Below are 18,187 nucleotides of genomic sequence, written 5' to 3' on the forward strand. Positions count from 1 at the left end.
TTTAGGGACCAGCAGGAGCAGAAGTGGGGAGGAAGCCGTTTAATTAGGAGACAGCGGAGTAGACTGGGTGAAGTGAGGTTGGCTTGGACTAGGACTTCAGAAGTGGAGAACAGTGTAGAGTTGTTGAGTTCAGGGTATAAAGATAGAAGGCACATGTTCCTGAAAGATTAGTTATGGGGATGAGGAATTGAGAGTGATTCCCAGGCTTAAATCACTGGGCGATTGGTGGTTTAGTTTTGTGAGATGGGAAGGACTAGGTAAGAGCACGGTTTTTTTTCTCCCTGAGGCTGTACAAGTAGAAAAACAAAGCATATGTGGCAAAATGTGAGCATAGGTGAAAGGCATACATATGTTCATTGTACTATTTTTTAAACTTTTCCATAGGTTTGAAATTTTTTAAGGGATTGGGGGAAAAAAAGAAAATGTAAAATATTGCCTTAGTAGTACATTTTCCAAGAGCATGCTCTGCATTTATGGTTTTGAAACACGAGAAAATGTTCAAAATGATTTGTCCTTTGAACTTGAGGTAACTAAACCCACTGTAGTTTTTCTAATATTATTTTAAAATTATTGTTAAACTTTCTTCTCATCTCAGGTTTCAGATCGACAAAGCTATCTTGTTATATCTTTGGTTCTCTGTGTTGTCTTGGGACTGATGCTTTGTATGCAGCGTTGTCGAAACACTTCTCAATTTGATGGAGATTATATTTCAAAACTTCCTAAAAGTAATCAGTATCCAAGCCCTAAAAGGTAAGTCAGCATTATATTTCACAACTATCCTTTTATATTTTTGAGAAATTTGAATAAATAAAGGGATACTGAGATAATTTATTTCCCCATGTGATTATCTTGAAACCAAAATGTTAATTAAAAATATCATTGGAACTAGTGAGATGGTCCTATGCCTGGAAGGTTCTGTAGACTCTAACAGAGAAAACACTAGTAATAAGTGCATAAAAACTCTTGAAATGTTTTGGTTGTAAAAGATGCTTGAATGTGGAATTCAAAGAGGGAAGGAGGGGAATAGGTATTTTAATACAGCACCTTTTAGAAAATGATCTTTAAATTTTCTTTTACATAGATTATCAGTAACTGGAGGGTTACCTTAGAGATGAGTCCTGTGTGCATATACAATTCTCTAGCTTCCATCCAGCCCCAGCTATGGAGTAAATTATATGTAGTTCACTCACTGTGCCCTATGTTGATTTTTCTTCATGTGTTAGGTGTTTCTCTTCCTATGATGATATGAACTTGAAAAGGAGAACTTCATTCCCACTCATCAGATCCAAGTCTCTACAGTTAACTGGCAAAGAAGGTAGATTTTTGTGGATATGTAATACGTAAATATAAATGTGAACCTAGCTTCCTTCTAGCCCTAAGTATAATGTCAATATTGTGTTCGAGACCATCTGCAACAGAATAATGGGTGCAAGTAACCTTTGTGTTTGTGCTGTGTCAAAGCCACCTTACCATTTTCACAGTTTAAATCTGTCTTTGTTTCTAAAAGCCCAGTGGGTGGGGTGGGGGGCTCAGTTTAATTAGCCATTGGTAGCCTCGTTTGCACATGCTCCTGTTTAGAAGTATTTCTTTTTAGAAAGGGATGTTTGAGAAAGTTCAGCAGATATGGAAAACCTGAATGTGCTCCCATAGTATCCTGTGCTTATCTGCCTCCTCTTCCTGTTCAGGTAGGACCCCTTTTGTCTCTAGTTTAGGACTGTGAGGCACTTGCTGAAAAAAAATCTGATCTTTCTCTTTTTTATAGCCCAGGTCTGTAATAGGCTTCCATTGTCTAATACTTAATGAATACTTAAACTGAAATGAATGGCTGCTTTCCTGTATCCGTACCTTTTATAACTAGTGCTATATTTAGTGCTTATTAAGAGACTTATCTTCTAGCAATATTAAAATAACCAAATTAATTACATATCTCAATTAGGAGTGCTTTCTTAATAATCACTGGAGTCTGTCTCTTTCTTTAGGATTTAGTAACTGAGCAACGTGTTCCAGTTGATTAAATTATTCAAGTAATCATTCTTGAGCTTCGCTGGTTTACTGTTATGACAGAGCTTTACAGACTTACCCATTACATATGTGTTTACTAAGGACTAGTAAATCTCTTCCTCCTTTCTGCTTTTTTCTTTCTCTTTTTCTTCTTTTGGCTAATCTGTCTTTTTATAAGTGAATTTTTAAAGTATAATTTGTACAGGAAAATGTAATTATCATATGTAAAGCTTGATGGATTTTTCACAAACTGAACAAACTGAACCAACACCCAGAGTAAGAAACAGAACATTATCCAGCACCCCAGAAACTTCTTTGTGCTCTTTTAGTCACTACCCATCCCCTCCCAGGGTAGCCACTACATATTTGACATTGATTGTGAGGTCCACCATGTCTTTGAGTATAGTTACGGTTTGTTTACTCTCATTCCTGTATAGTATTACATTATACAAATATACCACACATTAATCATTTACATTTGGATTATTTTCAGTTTGAAACTATTACATATCTTTTGGTGAGCACATGTATGCACATCTGTTGAGTATATCCCTCGAAATGAGATTGCCGGATCGTAAGATTGTGTATATTCCGCTTTATTAAATACTGCCACAGTTTTCCAGAGTGTTGTATGAATCTGCCCTCCCGTCAGCTATGTTTGAGGGTTCTACATTCCTGTTAACATTTAGTATTGTTGGCCTCTTAGCTTTTCTGGTGGGTGTACATGCATTACTTATTTGAGCTGTATTCATGTGATTAGGGAATATGTTGGAGATGATTTTCCTTCTCAGCATTTCTTGTTTCATTTCAAATTAGTTGAAATCATGACTGTTTTACTGTTTCTCTTTTCTTTATGTAACTCTTCAAGGCCAGTTAGAATAGCCTTTTCTACCTGATAGTAGAATTACTTCTACTTTAACCAACTATGTCTTGGTTCATCTTTGCAGTTAAAACAGTTAAGGACAGTAGGCAGGAAACTGTTTTTGTTTATTGTTCATTAATGTTAAGTATATTCAGATTGATATGAAACATCTCCAAAACTTTTTCATTTCGTAAATCTGAAACTGTATCCATGACACAAGTCCCTTTTTTCCCTCCTCTCAGCCCCTGGTAACCGTAATTGCATTTTCTGTTTCTATGAATTTGACTACTTTAGATACTTAATTTTAAGTGGAATCATGTATTATTTGTCTTTCCCTGACTGGCTTATTTCACTTAGTGTAATGCCCTCAAGGTTCATCCGTGTAGTAGCACGTAACGGTTTTCTTCTTTCTTAAGACTGAACAATATTCCATTATACAGATACATACCATGTTTTGTTTATTCATCTATTGATAGGTGTTTAGGTTGCTTCTACCTCTTGGCTGTTGTGAAATAGTGCTGCTCTGAACATGAGTGTGCAAATACCTCTTTAAGACCTTGCTTTCAGTTCTTCTGGACATACCGTTGACCCTTGAACAATGCGGGAGTTAGGGACACTGACCCTCTGTGCAGTTGGAAGTTCACATACAATTTATAGTCAGCCTTCCATGTTCATGGTTACTCTGTATCTGAGGTTCTCCATCTGTAGATTCAACCAGCCACGATTGTATAGTACTTAGTATTTACTGTTGCAAAAAATCTGTATATAAGTGGATTCATGGTTCAGACCCATGTTGTTCAAAGGTCAGCTATATACCCAAGTGGGATTGCTGGATCATATGATAGTTCTATTTTTTGAGGAACCTTTATACTGTTTTTCATAGTGGTTACACCATTTTACGGTTCCATCAACTGCACAATTTTCTCCATGTCCTCACAATACTTGTTTTCTTTTTTTTTTGATAGTAGCCTTCCTAATAGGTGTGAGGTGATATCTCATTGTGCTTTTGATTTGCATTGCTCTGATGATTAGTGGTGTTGAGCATCATTTCATGTGCTTGTTGGCCATTTGTAAATCGTTTTTGAAGAAATGTTTATTCAAGTCTTTTGCTCCTTTTTTGAGGGTTTTTTTTTTGATGTTTAGTTATAAGAGTTCTTTATATATTCTAGATATTAATCCCTTTTCAGATATATGACTTGCAGATATATTCTCCCATTATGTAGGTTGCATTTTCACTCTGATTTTGTGCTTTGATGGACAGAAGTTTTTTTTAAGTTTGATATAGTCCCATTTGTCTGCTTTTGCTTTTGTTACTTGTACTTTAAGTGTTGTATCCAAGAAATCATTGCCATAGCCAGTGTCATGAAGTTTTTCCCTATGTTTTCTTCTAAGAATTTTATAGTTTTAGGTTTTATATTTAGATTTTTAATCCATTTTGAGTTAATTTTTTAATATGGTATAAGTTAATGGTTCAACTCTTCTTTTTTTTTTCTTTTTTTTGGCATGTGGATATCCAGTTTTCCCAGCACCATTTGTTGAAGAGACTGTCATTCCCAACTGAGTGGTCTTGACACCCTTGTTGAAGATATTTGACTATATGTTTGAGGGTTTATTTCTGGGCTCTTTTTTTCTATTCCATTTTTCTATGTGTTTTTATACCAGTACTACCACACTGTTTTGATTACATTTGGAATGTGTTTTGAAATCAGAAAGTGTGAGTCCTCTAACTTCGTTCTTTTTTGTAATTGTTTTGCTTATTTAAGGTCAGTTGGGATTTGCTATAAATTTTAGAATGTATTTTTCTGTTTTATTAAAAAATGCTTTTGGGATTTTGGTAGGGATTATGTTGAATCTGTAGATTGCTTTGTAGTGTGGACATCTTAATATTATGTCTTCCAGTCATGAACATGAGTTGTCATTCCATTTGTTTGTGTCTTCTTCAGTTTCTCTCATTAGTGTTTGTAGTTTTCAGTGTACAAGTCTTTCACTTCCTTAGTGAGGCTTATTCCTAAGTATTTTATTCTTTTTGATACTATAGGTTTGATAAATAGAATTGTTTTCTTAATTTCCTATTTGGGTTTGTTCATTGTTACTGTGTAGGAGCACAGCTCATGTTTATATTGATTTTGTATCCTGCAATTTTGCTGAATTCATTTAGTTCTAACAGTTTTTTTTTTTGTAAGATTTTAAGGTTTTCTATATAAAAGATTATGTTATATCATCTCTGAACAGAGATAATTTTACCTCTTTTTTTTCCAACTTAGATGCCTTTTATTTTCTTTTCTTGACCAATTGGGCCGGCTAGGACTTCCAACAGTTTATTGAACAGAAGTGATGAGAGCACATATCCTTGATTTCTTCCTGATCTTAGAGGAAAAGCTTTCAGTCTTTTCACCATTGAATACTATGTTAAGCTGTAGGCTTTTCATAAATGGTCTTTACTATGTAGAGGCAGTTTCCTTCTTTCCTAATTTACTGAATATTTCTTTGTCATGAAAGGGTGTTAAATTTTGTCATACGCTTTTTCTGCATCAGTTGAGATGATCATTTGGTTTTTGTCCTCCATTCTGTTAATCTGTGACAGACTACATTGATTTTCACGTGTTGAAACACCCTTGTATTCTAGGAATAAATCTTGCTCATTTTGGGTGTGTAATCCTCTTAACGTGCTCTCTGATTTGGTTTGTTAATACCGCACTGAGGATTTTTGTACCGGGATTCATCAGGGATATTGGTCTGTAGTAGTCTTTTCTCGTAGTGCCTTTGGCTTTGGCATCAGGGTAATGCTGGCTTTATAGACTAAGCATGGAAGTGTTAACCTCCTCTGCAGATTTTCTGAAGAGTTTCAGGAGGATTGCTGTTAATTCTTGTTTAAATGGTTGGCAGAAATCTCTGGTGGAGCCATCTGGTCCTAGGCTTTTCTTTGTTGGGAGGTTTTTGATTACTGATTGAATTTTCTTAGTTGTTATTGGTCTGTTCATATTTTCTGTTTCTTTATGATTTAGTCTTGGTAAGTGTGTTTCTAGGATTTTATCCACTTCTAAGTTTCTAATTTGTTGGAGTACAGTTGTTCATAGTAGTCTTGTATTTCTGTGGCATTGTTTGTAATGTCCCTTGTCTTATTTTATTATAAAGCTTAGTATTTTGTATGAAGTTGATATGCATTAGTACAGAATTAGAAAATTACATAATCTCTTGCCTTTTAAGCATTTGAGGTTATGCAGTAACTGGACTTAGATGATCCATGTTGTAACATAAATTATTTAATTTGTTGTAAGTATAATTCTCTTAGTGTCCTTCCTCTCTCTCCTCAAGTTTATGCTTTGATTTGTGTTTACTGGCCAGGTAGACCAAAATTGTTCTGATTTCTGTAACACATTTTTATCGTGAAATATAAATGAAATACAAAAAAGTATGTAAAACTGAAATGTACAATGTGTCAAGTAATTATAAGGTGAACACCTGTGTAACTGACATCCAGATCAAGAAATAGAATAAGGCCAGCACTTTTGGTATTGCTCCCGATAGAGGTAACTATCTTGACTGCTGAAATAATCAGACTCTTGATTCTTGATTTTCTTAATGATTTTACCATCAGAGTTTGGATTCCTCAACAGTATAATTTGATTTTTGCCTGGTTTTGAGCTTTTGATAAATGAAATCATACCATACTCTTTCTGTCTTCTTTCCTTCAACATTCTATTTGTAAGATTCATATACATGATTATATTCCATCTCAGTATTGTATAATGTTTCAGTAACCAACTAAATCACAATGTAGTTATTCTTTCTACTGTGTTGCTTACAGTTTGGGGTATTAGAAATAATGCTGCCGTAAACATTCCCTTTGTTTGTATACCAGCACATAGTTGTGTGAATTTCTCTAGGAATATTACCTAGATGTAAATGCTGGGTTGGAGGGTATGTTCATGTACAAGTTACAAGATAATGGCAAACTTTTCCAAAGTGGTCTTAACAGTTTATCCTTCCACCAGCACCATGAGAAGTTCCATTATTCTACAGTCTTGCCAACAAACATTTAGAATTGTCAAGTTTTAAAGTGTTTCTTAACCTCATTGCAGTTGTAACTTGCATTTACCTGATTACTAATGAAGCTGAGCATGCTATGCCTTTTAGTCATTTGACTTTCCTGGGCTTTAAAATGTTTTGCCTATTCTTCTATTGAGTTATCTCTTTCTTAGTGGTTTATAGCTTTTTTTTTTAAGATTTGGATCCTGATTGTTGATTGGTTAAATATGTTACAGGTATCTTATTTCACTGTGAGACTTAATATTGTTTACTTTTTTTTACATGGAGTCTTTAAGTAAGAGAAGCAGCTCTAATTCTAATGTAATCAATTTTATGAATTTTTTTTCCCATATAGTTAGTTCTCTTTTGTTTAAACAGAATTTTTTTACTCCAAGTTTGTGGATGATATTTTAAAATTTTTCTTTCAAATGTTTGCTTTGGCTTTTATTTTTAGGTCTTTAGTCTCCCTGGAATTGATTTTTTTATGTATGGTGTTAGGTAGGGTTTCCAATATAAAATTTTGTTTGAAATTCAGTTGTTTCAGTTTTATTGGCCATTACTGGCTCTTTGTTTCCATATAAATTTAGAATCATTTATTAAGTGTTCCATCAAAAAGATTATTGGGCTTTTGATTGAGATTACATTGACTATCAGTTTAGGAAGAACATAGCATCTCTGTTTACTCCAAAATGGTCAAACTTTTGGGATTTTTATTTCTGGAATATTTTTTGATGCTATTGAAAATGACAAATGTGTGTGTTTATTCCTGGTATGTAGAACTGGAATGGATTTTTGGTGCTGTTGAGGTGATCTGTGTGCTTATTGACTGCTCGCTGATGTAACCACTTCTGATGGAAGAGTATTTCTCCAGCTAAAATAGTAGATTGATCTGTTTCTTCTTACAGTTCTACCAGTTTTTGTGTCATGTGACACTCTGTTATGAGATGAATACACATTAAGGATTATTATGTCTTCTTGGAGTATTGACCACTTTATCATTATGAAACGCCCCTCTTTATCCTTGATAAAATTCCTTGCTCTGACGTCTGCTTTGTCTGAGATTAGTATACTCCTCCTGCTTTCTTTTGATTTGTGTTAGCAAGGCATATTTTTCTTCATTTGTATACTGTTAACCTGTGTGTATCTTTATATTTAAAATGAGTTTCTTGTAAGCAACATATAATTCTTATTTTTTCATCCCTCTTACAATCTTTTAAATTGGTATATTTAGATCATTGATGTTTAAAATGATTATTGATATAGCTGGATTACTATTTACCATATTTGTTGCTGTTTTCTATTTGCTATCCTTGTTCTTTGTTCGTGTTATTGTTTTCCATACTTTTTCTGCCTTTTGTGGTTTTAACTGAGCATATTATATGATTTCATTTTCCTCCTTTCATAACATGTTACACTTTAAAAAAATGTTTTTCTAGTGGTTGTCCTAGGGTTTGCAATATACATTTTACAACAAATGCAAGTCTTCTTTCAAATAACATTATACTGCTTTACAGGTGGTGCAAGTATTTTACGATAACAAAATATCCCTAATTCCTCCCTTTCTTCCCTTATATCATTGTTGTCATTCTATTTACTTCTACATAAGCATATATATGTACACACACACACACACACACACAGTATACTCAGATACTTGTTGCTTTTATTGTTTTGAACAAATTGTTATGTTAGATGGATTAAAAATAAGAAAAGTAAAAGTTTGTATTTTACCTTTATTTATTCCTTCTCTGATGCTCTTCTTTTCTTTATTTAGATCTGAGTTTCTGACCGATATTATTTTCCTCACTCCTGAAGAACTACTTTTAATATTTCTTGTAAGGCAGGTCTGTTAGCAATAATTCATCAATTTTTGCTTGTATCTTTGATTTTTTTGAAGTGTGTATATGATATGCCTGGATGTAGTATTTTTGGCATTTGTCCTGCTTGGTGTTTTCAGAGTTTCCTGGATCTGTGGTTTGGTGTCTGACATAATTTGGGAAAATTCTCTGTCATTATTACTTAAAATATTGCTTCTCTTTTTTCCTTTATTCTTACCCTTCTGGTATTCTCATAACTCATACGTTACACTGTTTGTAGTTGTCCTGCAGTTTTTGGATATTCTGCTATTCTTTTTTTTTTTTTTTTTTTTGGTCTTCTCTTTGCTTTTTTGTTTTGGAAGTTCGTACTGTCATATCTGCAAGCTCAGTGATTCTTTGCTCAGCTATGTCCAGTCTACTAATGAACCCATCAAAAGCATTCTTCATTTCTGTTACTGTATTTGGTCTCTGGCATTTCTTTAATTTTTTTTTAAATTTCTCTGCTTACATTATCCATCTGTCCTTGCATGTTGTCTACTTTTTTCTATTTAAGCCCCTAGTGTATTAATCATGGATTTTAAAAATTCCTGGCCTAATAATTCCAACATTCCCTGCCATATCTAACTCTGCTTCTAATGCTTCTTTTGTCTTTTCAGACTGTGTTTTTTGCTCTTTTTTAATGGCTTGTAACTTTTTGTTGAAAGGGGAATATAATGTACAGGCAGTACCCAACTTATGGTGGTTCACCTTAACAATGGTTTTAGTAAAAATCATACTTTTAATTTTAAATTTTGACATTTCCCAGGCTAGCGATGCGCATTACAGCACTCTCTCATGATGCTGGGCAGGAGCAGGAAGCTGCCAGTCCCACTCAGCTACACGATCCCAAGGGTAAACAGCTAATTCACTTCCAGCCATTCTGTCTCCATACAGTCACCCTATTTTTTCACTTTCGGTACAGCAGTTAATGAATTATATGAGATATTCAGCACTCTGTTGTAAAATAGGCTTTGTGTTAAATGGTTTTGCCCAACTATGACTACTGTAAGTTTTCTGAGCACGCTTAAGGCAGGCTAGGCTAAGCCATGATGTTTGGTAGGTTAGATGTATTAAACGCATTTTCGACTTAACGAGATTTTCAACTTAACCATACATTTATTGGAATGTAACCTCATTATAAGTTAAGGAGGTCTGTACTTGGTAAAAGGAACTGCAGTAGATAGACCTTCAGTAATGTAGTGGTGAGGTATGGGGGCAGAGGAAGCATTCGGTAGTCCTGTGATTAGGTCTCCGTCTCTTGGTGAGCCTTTGTGCCTGTACTGTGAACTTCACCAATGCTTCTCAGGTTTCCCCTTTCCGCAGTGCGAGTTAGGCTCTGGGAAAAGAGTTTCTCCTAAAGGCAGCCATGTTAAGATCAGAATGCTCTGGCGTGTTTCAAAATGATAAGAAACTGGTAGAGCTTTTGGAGGTAAAACTCATAAAAGTATGCCCCCCTTCCTCCGCTGTTGGGTCTCCCTTGGAGTTTTTAACTTACAGACTTGTCTACATTGAATGTCCAGCAATTTGCCAATTATAATTCAAGTTCTCCTAACCAGGTACTGGTTCTCACAGAGGTTTCTGCTCAGATAAGTTGTAATTCTCTGTATTTCCCTGTGTGTCTCCAGGTTTGGGGACAGCAGTTTGCCTTGTGACCTCGCTTCTCTGGTGGATCTAAGAAGAGCTGTTTTTTCAGTGTGTTGATCTTTTTACTTGTTATTAGGACAGAGGGGCAACTTCTAAGCTTCTTACATGCCGGACTGGGAACTGGAAGTCCCTAGATTTTTGTATTGATTTTATATACAGCAATGTTGTTTTACTCAAGATAGTTCATTTGTAGGTTATTTTGGCTTTTCTGTGAATACAGGCACATCTTTTGAAAATAGACAATTCTTTTCCTTTTTTCCTTTTTTAAACATTTTTTATTGAATTATAGTCATTTCCTTTTTTCCTTTAAATCAAATTGGAGACAAAAAAATCTTTGTACTGTTTAAGAGGTAAAAGTACTGATTAACTTTAGATTTTGATAAGTACTTGTAGTTTCTAAGGTAACCAGGAAAAGTGGAGAAAATTTTGACTTACATGTTACTGTTCTTTTGTATTTTTTCCTGCTTAGTTTTAATTCAACAATGTATTTTTTTTATTAATGTTCATTTAAATGTGCCTACATATGTACCAATTTCTTCATTCTTCAGTTCTTTTTAAGACCTTCCATTTGTTGTTACTTTCATTCATACTGAAAAATTCTTTTTTTCTTCTTTATTCCTATTTAAATTTGTTGGGATCTTTGAATCTTTAATTTAGTATTTTTTGTCAATACTGGAAAATTCTTAGCCATTATTTTTCTCCCAAGAGCACTCACTACTTCTGCCTCATTCTCTTTTAGAATCTCCATTTAAGTCTTAGTACTTTTCCTATGTCCCTTTTGTCTCTGAAACTTCTTGCCTTTCTGTGCAATATTCTGGATAATTTCTTTTGACCTGTATTTCAAGCCACACGTTCTGCCTATATAGTCTGCTATTACGTTCATCCTTTGGGATTTTCGTTTGTTATTACAGTTTTCATTTCTAGGAGTTCTTTTAGTGTTTTTTTTTAAACATCTAGGTCCTTTATTCTTGTTTTATGTTTCCTATAGAAATTTTCAAGCTTGTTTTTTATTTAAACAGAGTAAGTATAACACTGTTTCTCGTCTGTGATAATTCTGATATGTTAAATCTTTGTAAAATCTGTCAGTAATTGTCTTTGCAGTCTCGTGCTCAAGGTGCTTTATGTACTTGTGTACTTAGTTATCAGTTTCCTAGTCCTTCTCCTAGAAGAATTGTTTGTAGAGATAATCTGAGGGGTAGAACGTGGGTCCTTACTCCAGAGAGGATGTGTTTGCGTTAGTCAGGAATACTTTAATGGCTCATTGAGGCTTGTTGGCCTGGCAGGCGATGGGAATTCAGGCTGTAAGTCCCTGTTCATTCTTTCTCTGAGGATGTAGCTTTGGAGCCCCAGCTTCCTGTGGGGTGAAGGAGGGCATCTTACTAGGCAGCTACTTTGAGCAGGCCCTGAGGTTGGTTGCTGATCCAGTCCCTTAACGCCATCAGAACTAAAGTTCAGATATTCTTGCATTGGCAAATGCTCTCAGGATTTTTGTGTTCCCCTTGACTGTCTGGAATTCCTACTTTTCTTTCAGTGTTGGCCTGGGATTACTTACTTAGTCTTGACAGCCTTTCAGGGCTGTTAGTGATTTTAAAAAAAAATTGTCAAATTTAGTTGCTGTCAATGGAGAGGTTGATCTGAAAAACATTAAGAGCCATTCCTAGAAGTAGATGTCAGATTCTTTAAGAAAGCAATCTGAATGAGGTTAGTAGTCTCATAAAAATGACTATTTAAAGAAATATTTGGATATTTTTATATATTTGGTGACTTTCTCAAATTTCTAGGACATAATGTTAAAAATAATTGGTTGAATCGTGTTATTAGTAAATTTCTGATATATGAGGTTTTATAGTGAATTTGCTACTTAAACTTCTACCTGTATCAGACCATAAGTCATTTACTTTTAGTGGGTTGAGTAGGACTAAAGTCTCATAGCCCCTCTTTTATATGTACGTTTATCTTGTCAGTGTAGGGGTGGTACAGAGCAGTCTTGAATGTGCTTAAAGTAATGAAGTCTTAGGAACCTAAAACTCTGTTTCTAATTTACTTACCATGCCAGAAGTGTTTTGTTCATTATTGCTTGATCATTTCTATTACATATTCCAACTGTTTTAAGATGTTGAGTTCATAGTTTTGATCACAATAAATCATAGTAATAAATAGATAAAACTCCTTTAATCTGTTTTTTCAGTATGTTCCTTTAACTGGTTTCAATACACAGTCAAACTGCTTTCTGCACATAGTTAACCCATATTTGCAGCATCGGTAGAAAAATATGCAGATGATCTGTAGATTTGGTATTAGCTTACCTGGTAATGTTATTTTCCTCATCAGGTAAGAGAGTGACCTAGCCCAGAGAAGCATCCTTTCTGTGTTGACTGATAGCCAGCTGTTTAAAAACTTACGCAGGTTGTTTGAAAATGACCAGTCAAGCCCCAGATAAGAATGACACCCTCTCCTACCTTGTTGCTTTTGGCTTACTAATTTCAGCTGCATAAATATATGATTAACCTGGTATGAATATAAGTTCATTGGCTCTGTTAGGAAAATAATCATAAAGGGATAATGTGTTATTTATAGTATTTAATCTGCTTTACATCTTACATGTGTCTTATTTTTTCTTACTTGTAGTAGACCCAAATGAGCTGTATATCGTAGAACCCCTCAAGTTCTCACCAGAAAAAAAGGTAATGTTTTGTTTCCTTTTAAGTGTATTGGTGTGTTCTGTGGTAGTAGATGAAGAAACAGGTGGAAATTTTACTTAGCCTGTAAGTGGTCCTTAAACTCTTACTATTTATTTTCAGTCATGATACAAATAAGTATTGATAGGGGTCAGCAAACTATGACCCACAGGCCATGTATATATATACTGTGGCCTGTTTTGTATGGGCCTGGAGCCATTTTTAAAGTGTTGTAAGATGAAAAAGAATATGCAAGAGAGAGTATGTGACCTGAAAAGCCTAAAATATTTACTGTCTGTCTTTTTACAGAAAAAGCTTGCTGACCCCTGGCTGACAGGTGTTATTTATTGTCAGTGCATGTCAGGTACAGATGTGCACTGTTCCTGTAATCCTCATACAACTAAAGAAGATACTATCCCCATTTTTTAAATGAGAAAACTGAAACTCAGAGTTTGTATCTTCTCTATTTTTTAAATTTTTTAACTTCTTTATGGGGAGTGGTAGTTAGGTTTATTTATTTATTTTTAATGGAAGTACTGGGGATTGAACCCAGGACCTCGTGCGTGCTAAGCAGGCACTCTGCCACTGAGCTGTACCCTCCCCTTGTGTCTTCTCTAAATGACCCATTAAATAGGTGACAAAAGTCAGGATATACTTAGGCTTTTTTGGTTACACAGTGTGTGCTTTTTCCATTCTGCCTCTCGAAGTAAGTTGTATTCATTTTGATTGTCTCTGGGCAAAAGAACTTGGCCATTAGAGCCAAAGAGCCTGGGGTTCAGTTCCATCTTGGCCACTTACTACATTGTAATGGGGGCAGGGAACGAACCTGTGAACACTGGTTTTCTCATTTGGTAACAGGGATGAAATACCTTGCAGGGTTAGTAAGATACACCTCAAAGCGACTAGAATAGGCCTGTCTCTGCCACTCTCCCTCCTCTTTGGAGACGGCCTGCACTCTGTCTATGGAGTGTGTACCTACTTTTACTCTAATCTGAGCACCCAACCCCCACACCCCGCAGCCTTTCTCTTGCCTTTTGAAACAGCCTACACTCTATACAGTGTGTATGTCTCTAAATAAATCTGCCTTTACTCAGCTGTGGCTCGCTCTTGAATTCTTCCCTGCGTGAAGCCAAGGACCCACATTTGGCGGGGCACATCCTAGGGGCTCAGCCGAGGCCTGGGACACGGTCCTCCTCACACTCCACGTGGGTGTTTCCCGCATCAATACTAATTATTGTTTTATTTGTTCTTTGTTTCTAAATTGTTATGCTTTGTATGACTTTGTTAATGTTACTAACTGTATTACTTACTCTATTTTATAAGACTGTTGTCGCTTACATTTCCCAGTGTGTAACTAGGCCTCTGACAAGATGGCTAAACATCTTGAAAAAAATAGATCACACTATAACCCTGCATAGAATAATTGTAATAGTGTGATTCTAGGTATGGGAATGAGCAATGAGGGGAAGACATTTCCTGGATCATAATAGTACGACAGGTGACCCAGAGTTTTTAGTTATCAACAGGGCCTGATCCAAAAATTGACACTTTGAGTGGCGTGTCAACAGAATCTTCACCTGATCTAGGAATGAGCCTTCCTAGTACCGTGGGACAAAATTGGTCATGAACTGTCTCTCAAAATATTGATTGAATTTAGGTCCAAGGGGGAGCAATGTGAATGAAAAATCCTGCAAATCACTAAACAAAGAATGCGGAAGCCATCAAGTCATCAGCCAGCTGCCACCACCCCCCACAGGGAAGATGAGCCTGCAGCCCAGCCTCTGCAGCCACTCACAGTGGTGCACCCTGAGGGGACTCAGAATGAGAAAGGATGGGACTCTGGCCCTGGATAACTAGGTGCTTGTCAAAGGAATGATTTCAGTGAGCCCAAATGTTTGCTTCTTACCATGCATAGGAAAAAAAAAAAAAAAGAAAGCAACTAGAATAGTATTTGGCTCATAATAGGCTTTTAGGTGTTAGTTATTTAGCACTTCCTAAATCCATATTCAGAAGTGGCAGGTAAGTAAAGAGTTTTAATTGAGTAATATTTACAAAATGGAAAGGTAATGATGGCATCTGTACAGAACATCGCAGTATGTTATGCTGTCCTAGTACTTACTTTCCACCAGGAGGTGGCGTGCTCCTCCATGAGCTCAGCTCTCTAGATGTTTGATTAGGTAACTATCAGAGGTCTAATTCCTACCCTTTCTTCCACTTGTGTTATAGAAGAAACGCTGCAAGTACAAAGCTGAAAAAGTTGAGACCATAAAGCCAGCAGATCCATTGCACCCTATCGCCAACGGAGACATAAAAGGAAGAAAGCCTTTTACGAACCAGAGAGATTTTTCTAATATGGGAGAAGTTTATCACTCTTCGTACAAGGGTCCTCCATCTGAAGGAAGCTCAGAAACTTCATCCCAGTCAGAGGAGTCGTATTTTTGTGGCATTTCAGCTTGCACAAGTCTGTGCAACGGACAGTCCCAGAAGACAAAAACTGAAAAGAGGGCTTTGAAACGAAGGCGATCTAAAGTCCAAGACCAAGGAAAACTGCTAAAAACCCTGATACAGACTAAGTCAGGATCATTGCCGAGCCTGCACGACATAATCAAAGGAAACAAGGAGCTGACAGTGGGGACGTTCGGTGTCACGGCAGTCTCAGGACAGATCTGAGGTTAATCGGACTTTTCCTTCTCGAGAATTTTGTTGTTTTTCTTTGAAGAACAGTCTGTGGTATTTGAAGGGTTTGGGGGAGGGAGAAAATATTAATGGGAAAAGTATTCAGAAATTATGGTTTCTGCTTTTTTAAAAAGTAGGTGGGATTATGTGAATCTTGGTCAATAAGCTGCAGTTTCACAAGGCTGATCACTTCCTACAAGGACAATGGTAGACATTTTATAAAGATGTTTTTTCACAGATTAATTACTGGGACAAAAGTAACTTGGAAGCCCAGTTCCTTGGGTGGGATAGGAATGAAAGACTAAACCTCTTCCTTTAGCTTTGTTCCTATTTCTTGCACCTTCCCATATTTATGTGCCTTTTGTCTATTTATAATGCCACTGGAAGAGGAGGGAGAACTTTTTCTGTCATTTGATTTCTTTTGTAACTTTGTTAGTTATTTGAAGCTGCAAACACTACAAGGCTTTACGGTGATCTGCGCCTGGAGTTCAGCAATGTGGGTCAGACGGTGTGAAGATCCTGGAGACTTGCCAACTAGGCCTCTGTTCAGCAAACTCACTTGAGACCAACACTTGCTGGAATTTTTAAGACTATTCGTTTAGGTAAATGGTGATACTGCGAATGTTATTTTCCTTTAATTTAGTCACACTAGCTCTCTTTAGTTCCTAACTCAAAGAAAAAAACTACAAGATCTTTTCTTGGAAATGACTGGTATTTGCAAATCATTTTTTTTTTTTATAAATTCACCTTTTAAACACAGCCACTTGTAAAGGTTGTCTTCAGCTACATTACATTTTAAGCATTCACAGTAAGCACTATCCTCCCAACTTTTGACCCTTGTTTTCTCTTACTACAAATGGAGAATCTGAAGGTTGGGCAGATGAGTGCAGGTCTCATACGATACAAGCACTGCCTGTGCACACCACCAGCTCGTGAGTTTGTCAAGCCTTGTCTAAGTGGGCGAGCCTGAAGGGGTTCTTATTCCTTGATGTTTGCTTTGTTTTGGCTACAAATGTGCAGAGATACACATGTGTGATGTCAGTGTCTTTGTCCTCATTTTGTCCTTTTTTTTCCCCTTTACAAATTGGCAGCGACTCTATTTGAATCCAGTGATTTCTAAGTATGTGTCTGTACGGTAATGAGTGAAAGTGGAAAGTTTCTTTTTGAAAGGGAGAGATTTGACTGTTCTGTGTTGTAAGATTTAAGTTATAACTTATTGAGCACTTTTAGTAATAACTTTTTAAATTTGTCTAATACCTTTCTGGGGGTATTGTTTGTAATGTGACTTATTTAAAGCCTCTTTTGTTTGTTTAAGTTGCTGCTTTAGGTTAACAGTATGTGTTAGGTGATTTAATTTTTTTTCCAGTCTGTACAATTAGCCATTCAGAGTAAGAGGGCCTGATTGTATAGAAACTCATTGAAAAGAGGTCCAGGTGAGAGCAGAGGCAGAGCGGGAAGTACGCCGTGTGTGCGCGGCATCCGGTGTCGTGGAAAGAAGACTTTCAATATGTAACTACGGAGCTGTAGTGCCATTAGAAACTGTGAATTTCCAAATAAATCCGAACACTCGTCTTTATTAATTACTGGCTATTCTGGTCTATTCTTTGAAAGAGAAGTTACAGACTTGTTATCTTGAGCATAGATTCAGTTTTTGCCACTTTAAAATTAAATACAGCAGCATCCCGTTAAATAATTGATCCTATTTCAACCAGCTACAAACTGAACTTTCACATAAGCATTTTGTTCCCTGTACAGTCATAATTTCACCACTTCAAACACTGAAATGAGAGTGTTGAGTCTTTAGGAGACTACACATAAATATGCTTTTCTTTTATTAGATGCCATCTTTAAGATTACTAATTTTTAATTTTTTCTGTATCTAAAATATGGCATAACATTTTACAATTTGGGGTTTATTTTTCCTCTGAGATTATACTTACATGAGGGAAAAAGGTGAAATTCTTGCCATTAGTAGCTTTGTACCTGTTGAGAAGCAAAGCTGTGTCTATACCTGATAGGCTTTCAGTGTTCCTTAATAGCCTCATTTTATTTCTTCTAATATTAAGTCAAGCATTAAAACAATATGAAAAAGAAACAGGAATCCGTAAGAGCAAGGATACAAAGTAAAGCAGTTCTTTAAATTGGAGTTTTTAAAATATCGAAAATATTTTTATCATATAAAAATTATAGATGTATATATAATTTGAGGAATGAAATAATTTTATAAAGTAAGGCTTGTTTATGCAGAAGACAGCGGTCCTCTGTTCGCTGCCACTACACCCCCTGCCATCACCTTTCCCCATCAAGGATTTCTTGCTCCCCAGCAGCAGCCATTTTCAACTCTTATCTCTAGTAACTGTGCTCACTTTGCCACTTACTGATTTACCAGTTTTTGATGTGTCCCCGATTTGAACATATAAACGTGTTGGCATGAATACCAA

The 18,187-nt window shown here is 35.9% G+C and overlaps 1 protein-coding gene across 6 annotated transcripts in view; it reads left to right on the forward strand.

Annotated features, from left to right (window-relative positions):
- SUCO (SUN domain containing ossification factor) overlaps positions 1-17,326 on the forward strand; it is an 83,805-nt gene extending 66,479 nt beyond the window's left edge. For 4 of the 6 annotated variants that reach the window (XM_031435750.2, XM_064477992.1, XM_031435751.2 and 1 more), the window contains 4 exons: positions 596-750; positions 1,224-1,315; positions 13,021-13,076; positions 15,297-17,326. In XM_031435750.2, the coding sequence (XP_031291610.1) occupies positions 596-750; positions 1,224-1,315; positions 13,021-13,076; positions 15,297-15,740 (747 nt within the window). In that variant the 3' untranslated portion in view covers positions 15,741-17,326. Of the gene's footprint in view, positions 1-595; positions 751-1,223; positions 1,316-1,594; positions 1,686-8,666; positions 8,737-13,020; positions 13,077-15,296 lie in introns of all 6 variants that reach the window. The other 2 variants (XR_004131540.2, XR_010377546.1) reach the window with 2 other exon arrangements.
- Positions 17,327-18,187: the final 861 nt, after the last annotated feature.

The sequence above is a fragment of the Camelus dromedarius genome, chromosome 23, assembly GCF_036321535.1.
Source record: "Camelus dromedarius isolate mCamDro1 chromosome 23, mCamDro1.pat, whole genome shotgun sequence".
In the NCBI taxonomy this organism is placed as follows: domain Eukaryota; kingdom Metazoa; phylum Chordata; class Mammalia; order Artiodactyla; family Camelidae; genus Camelus; species Camelus dromedarius.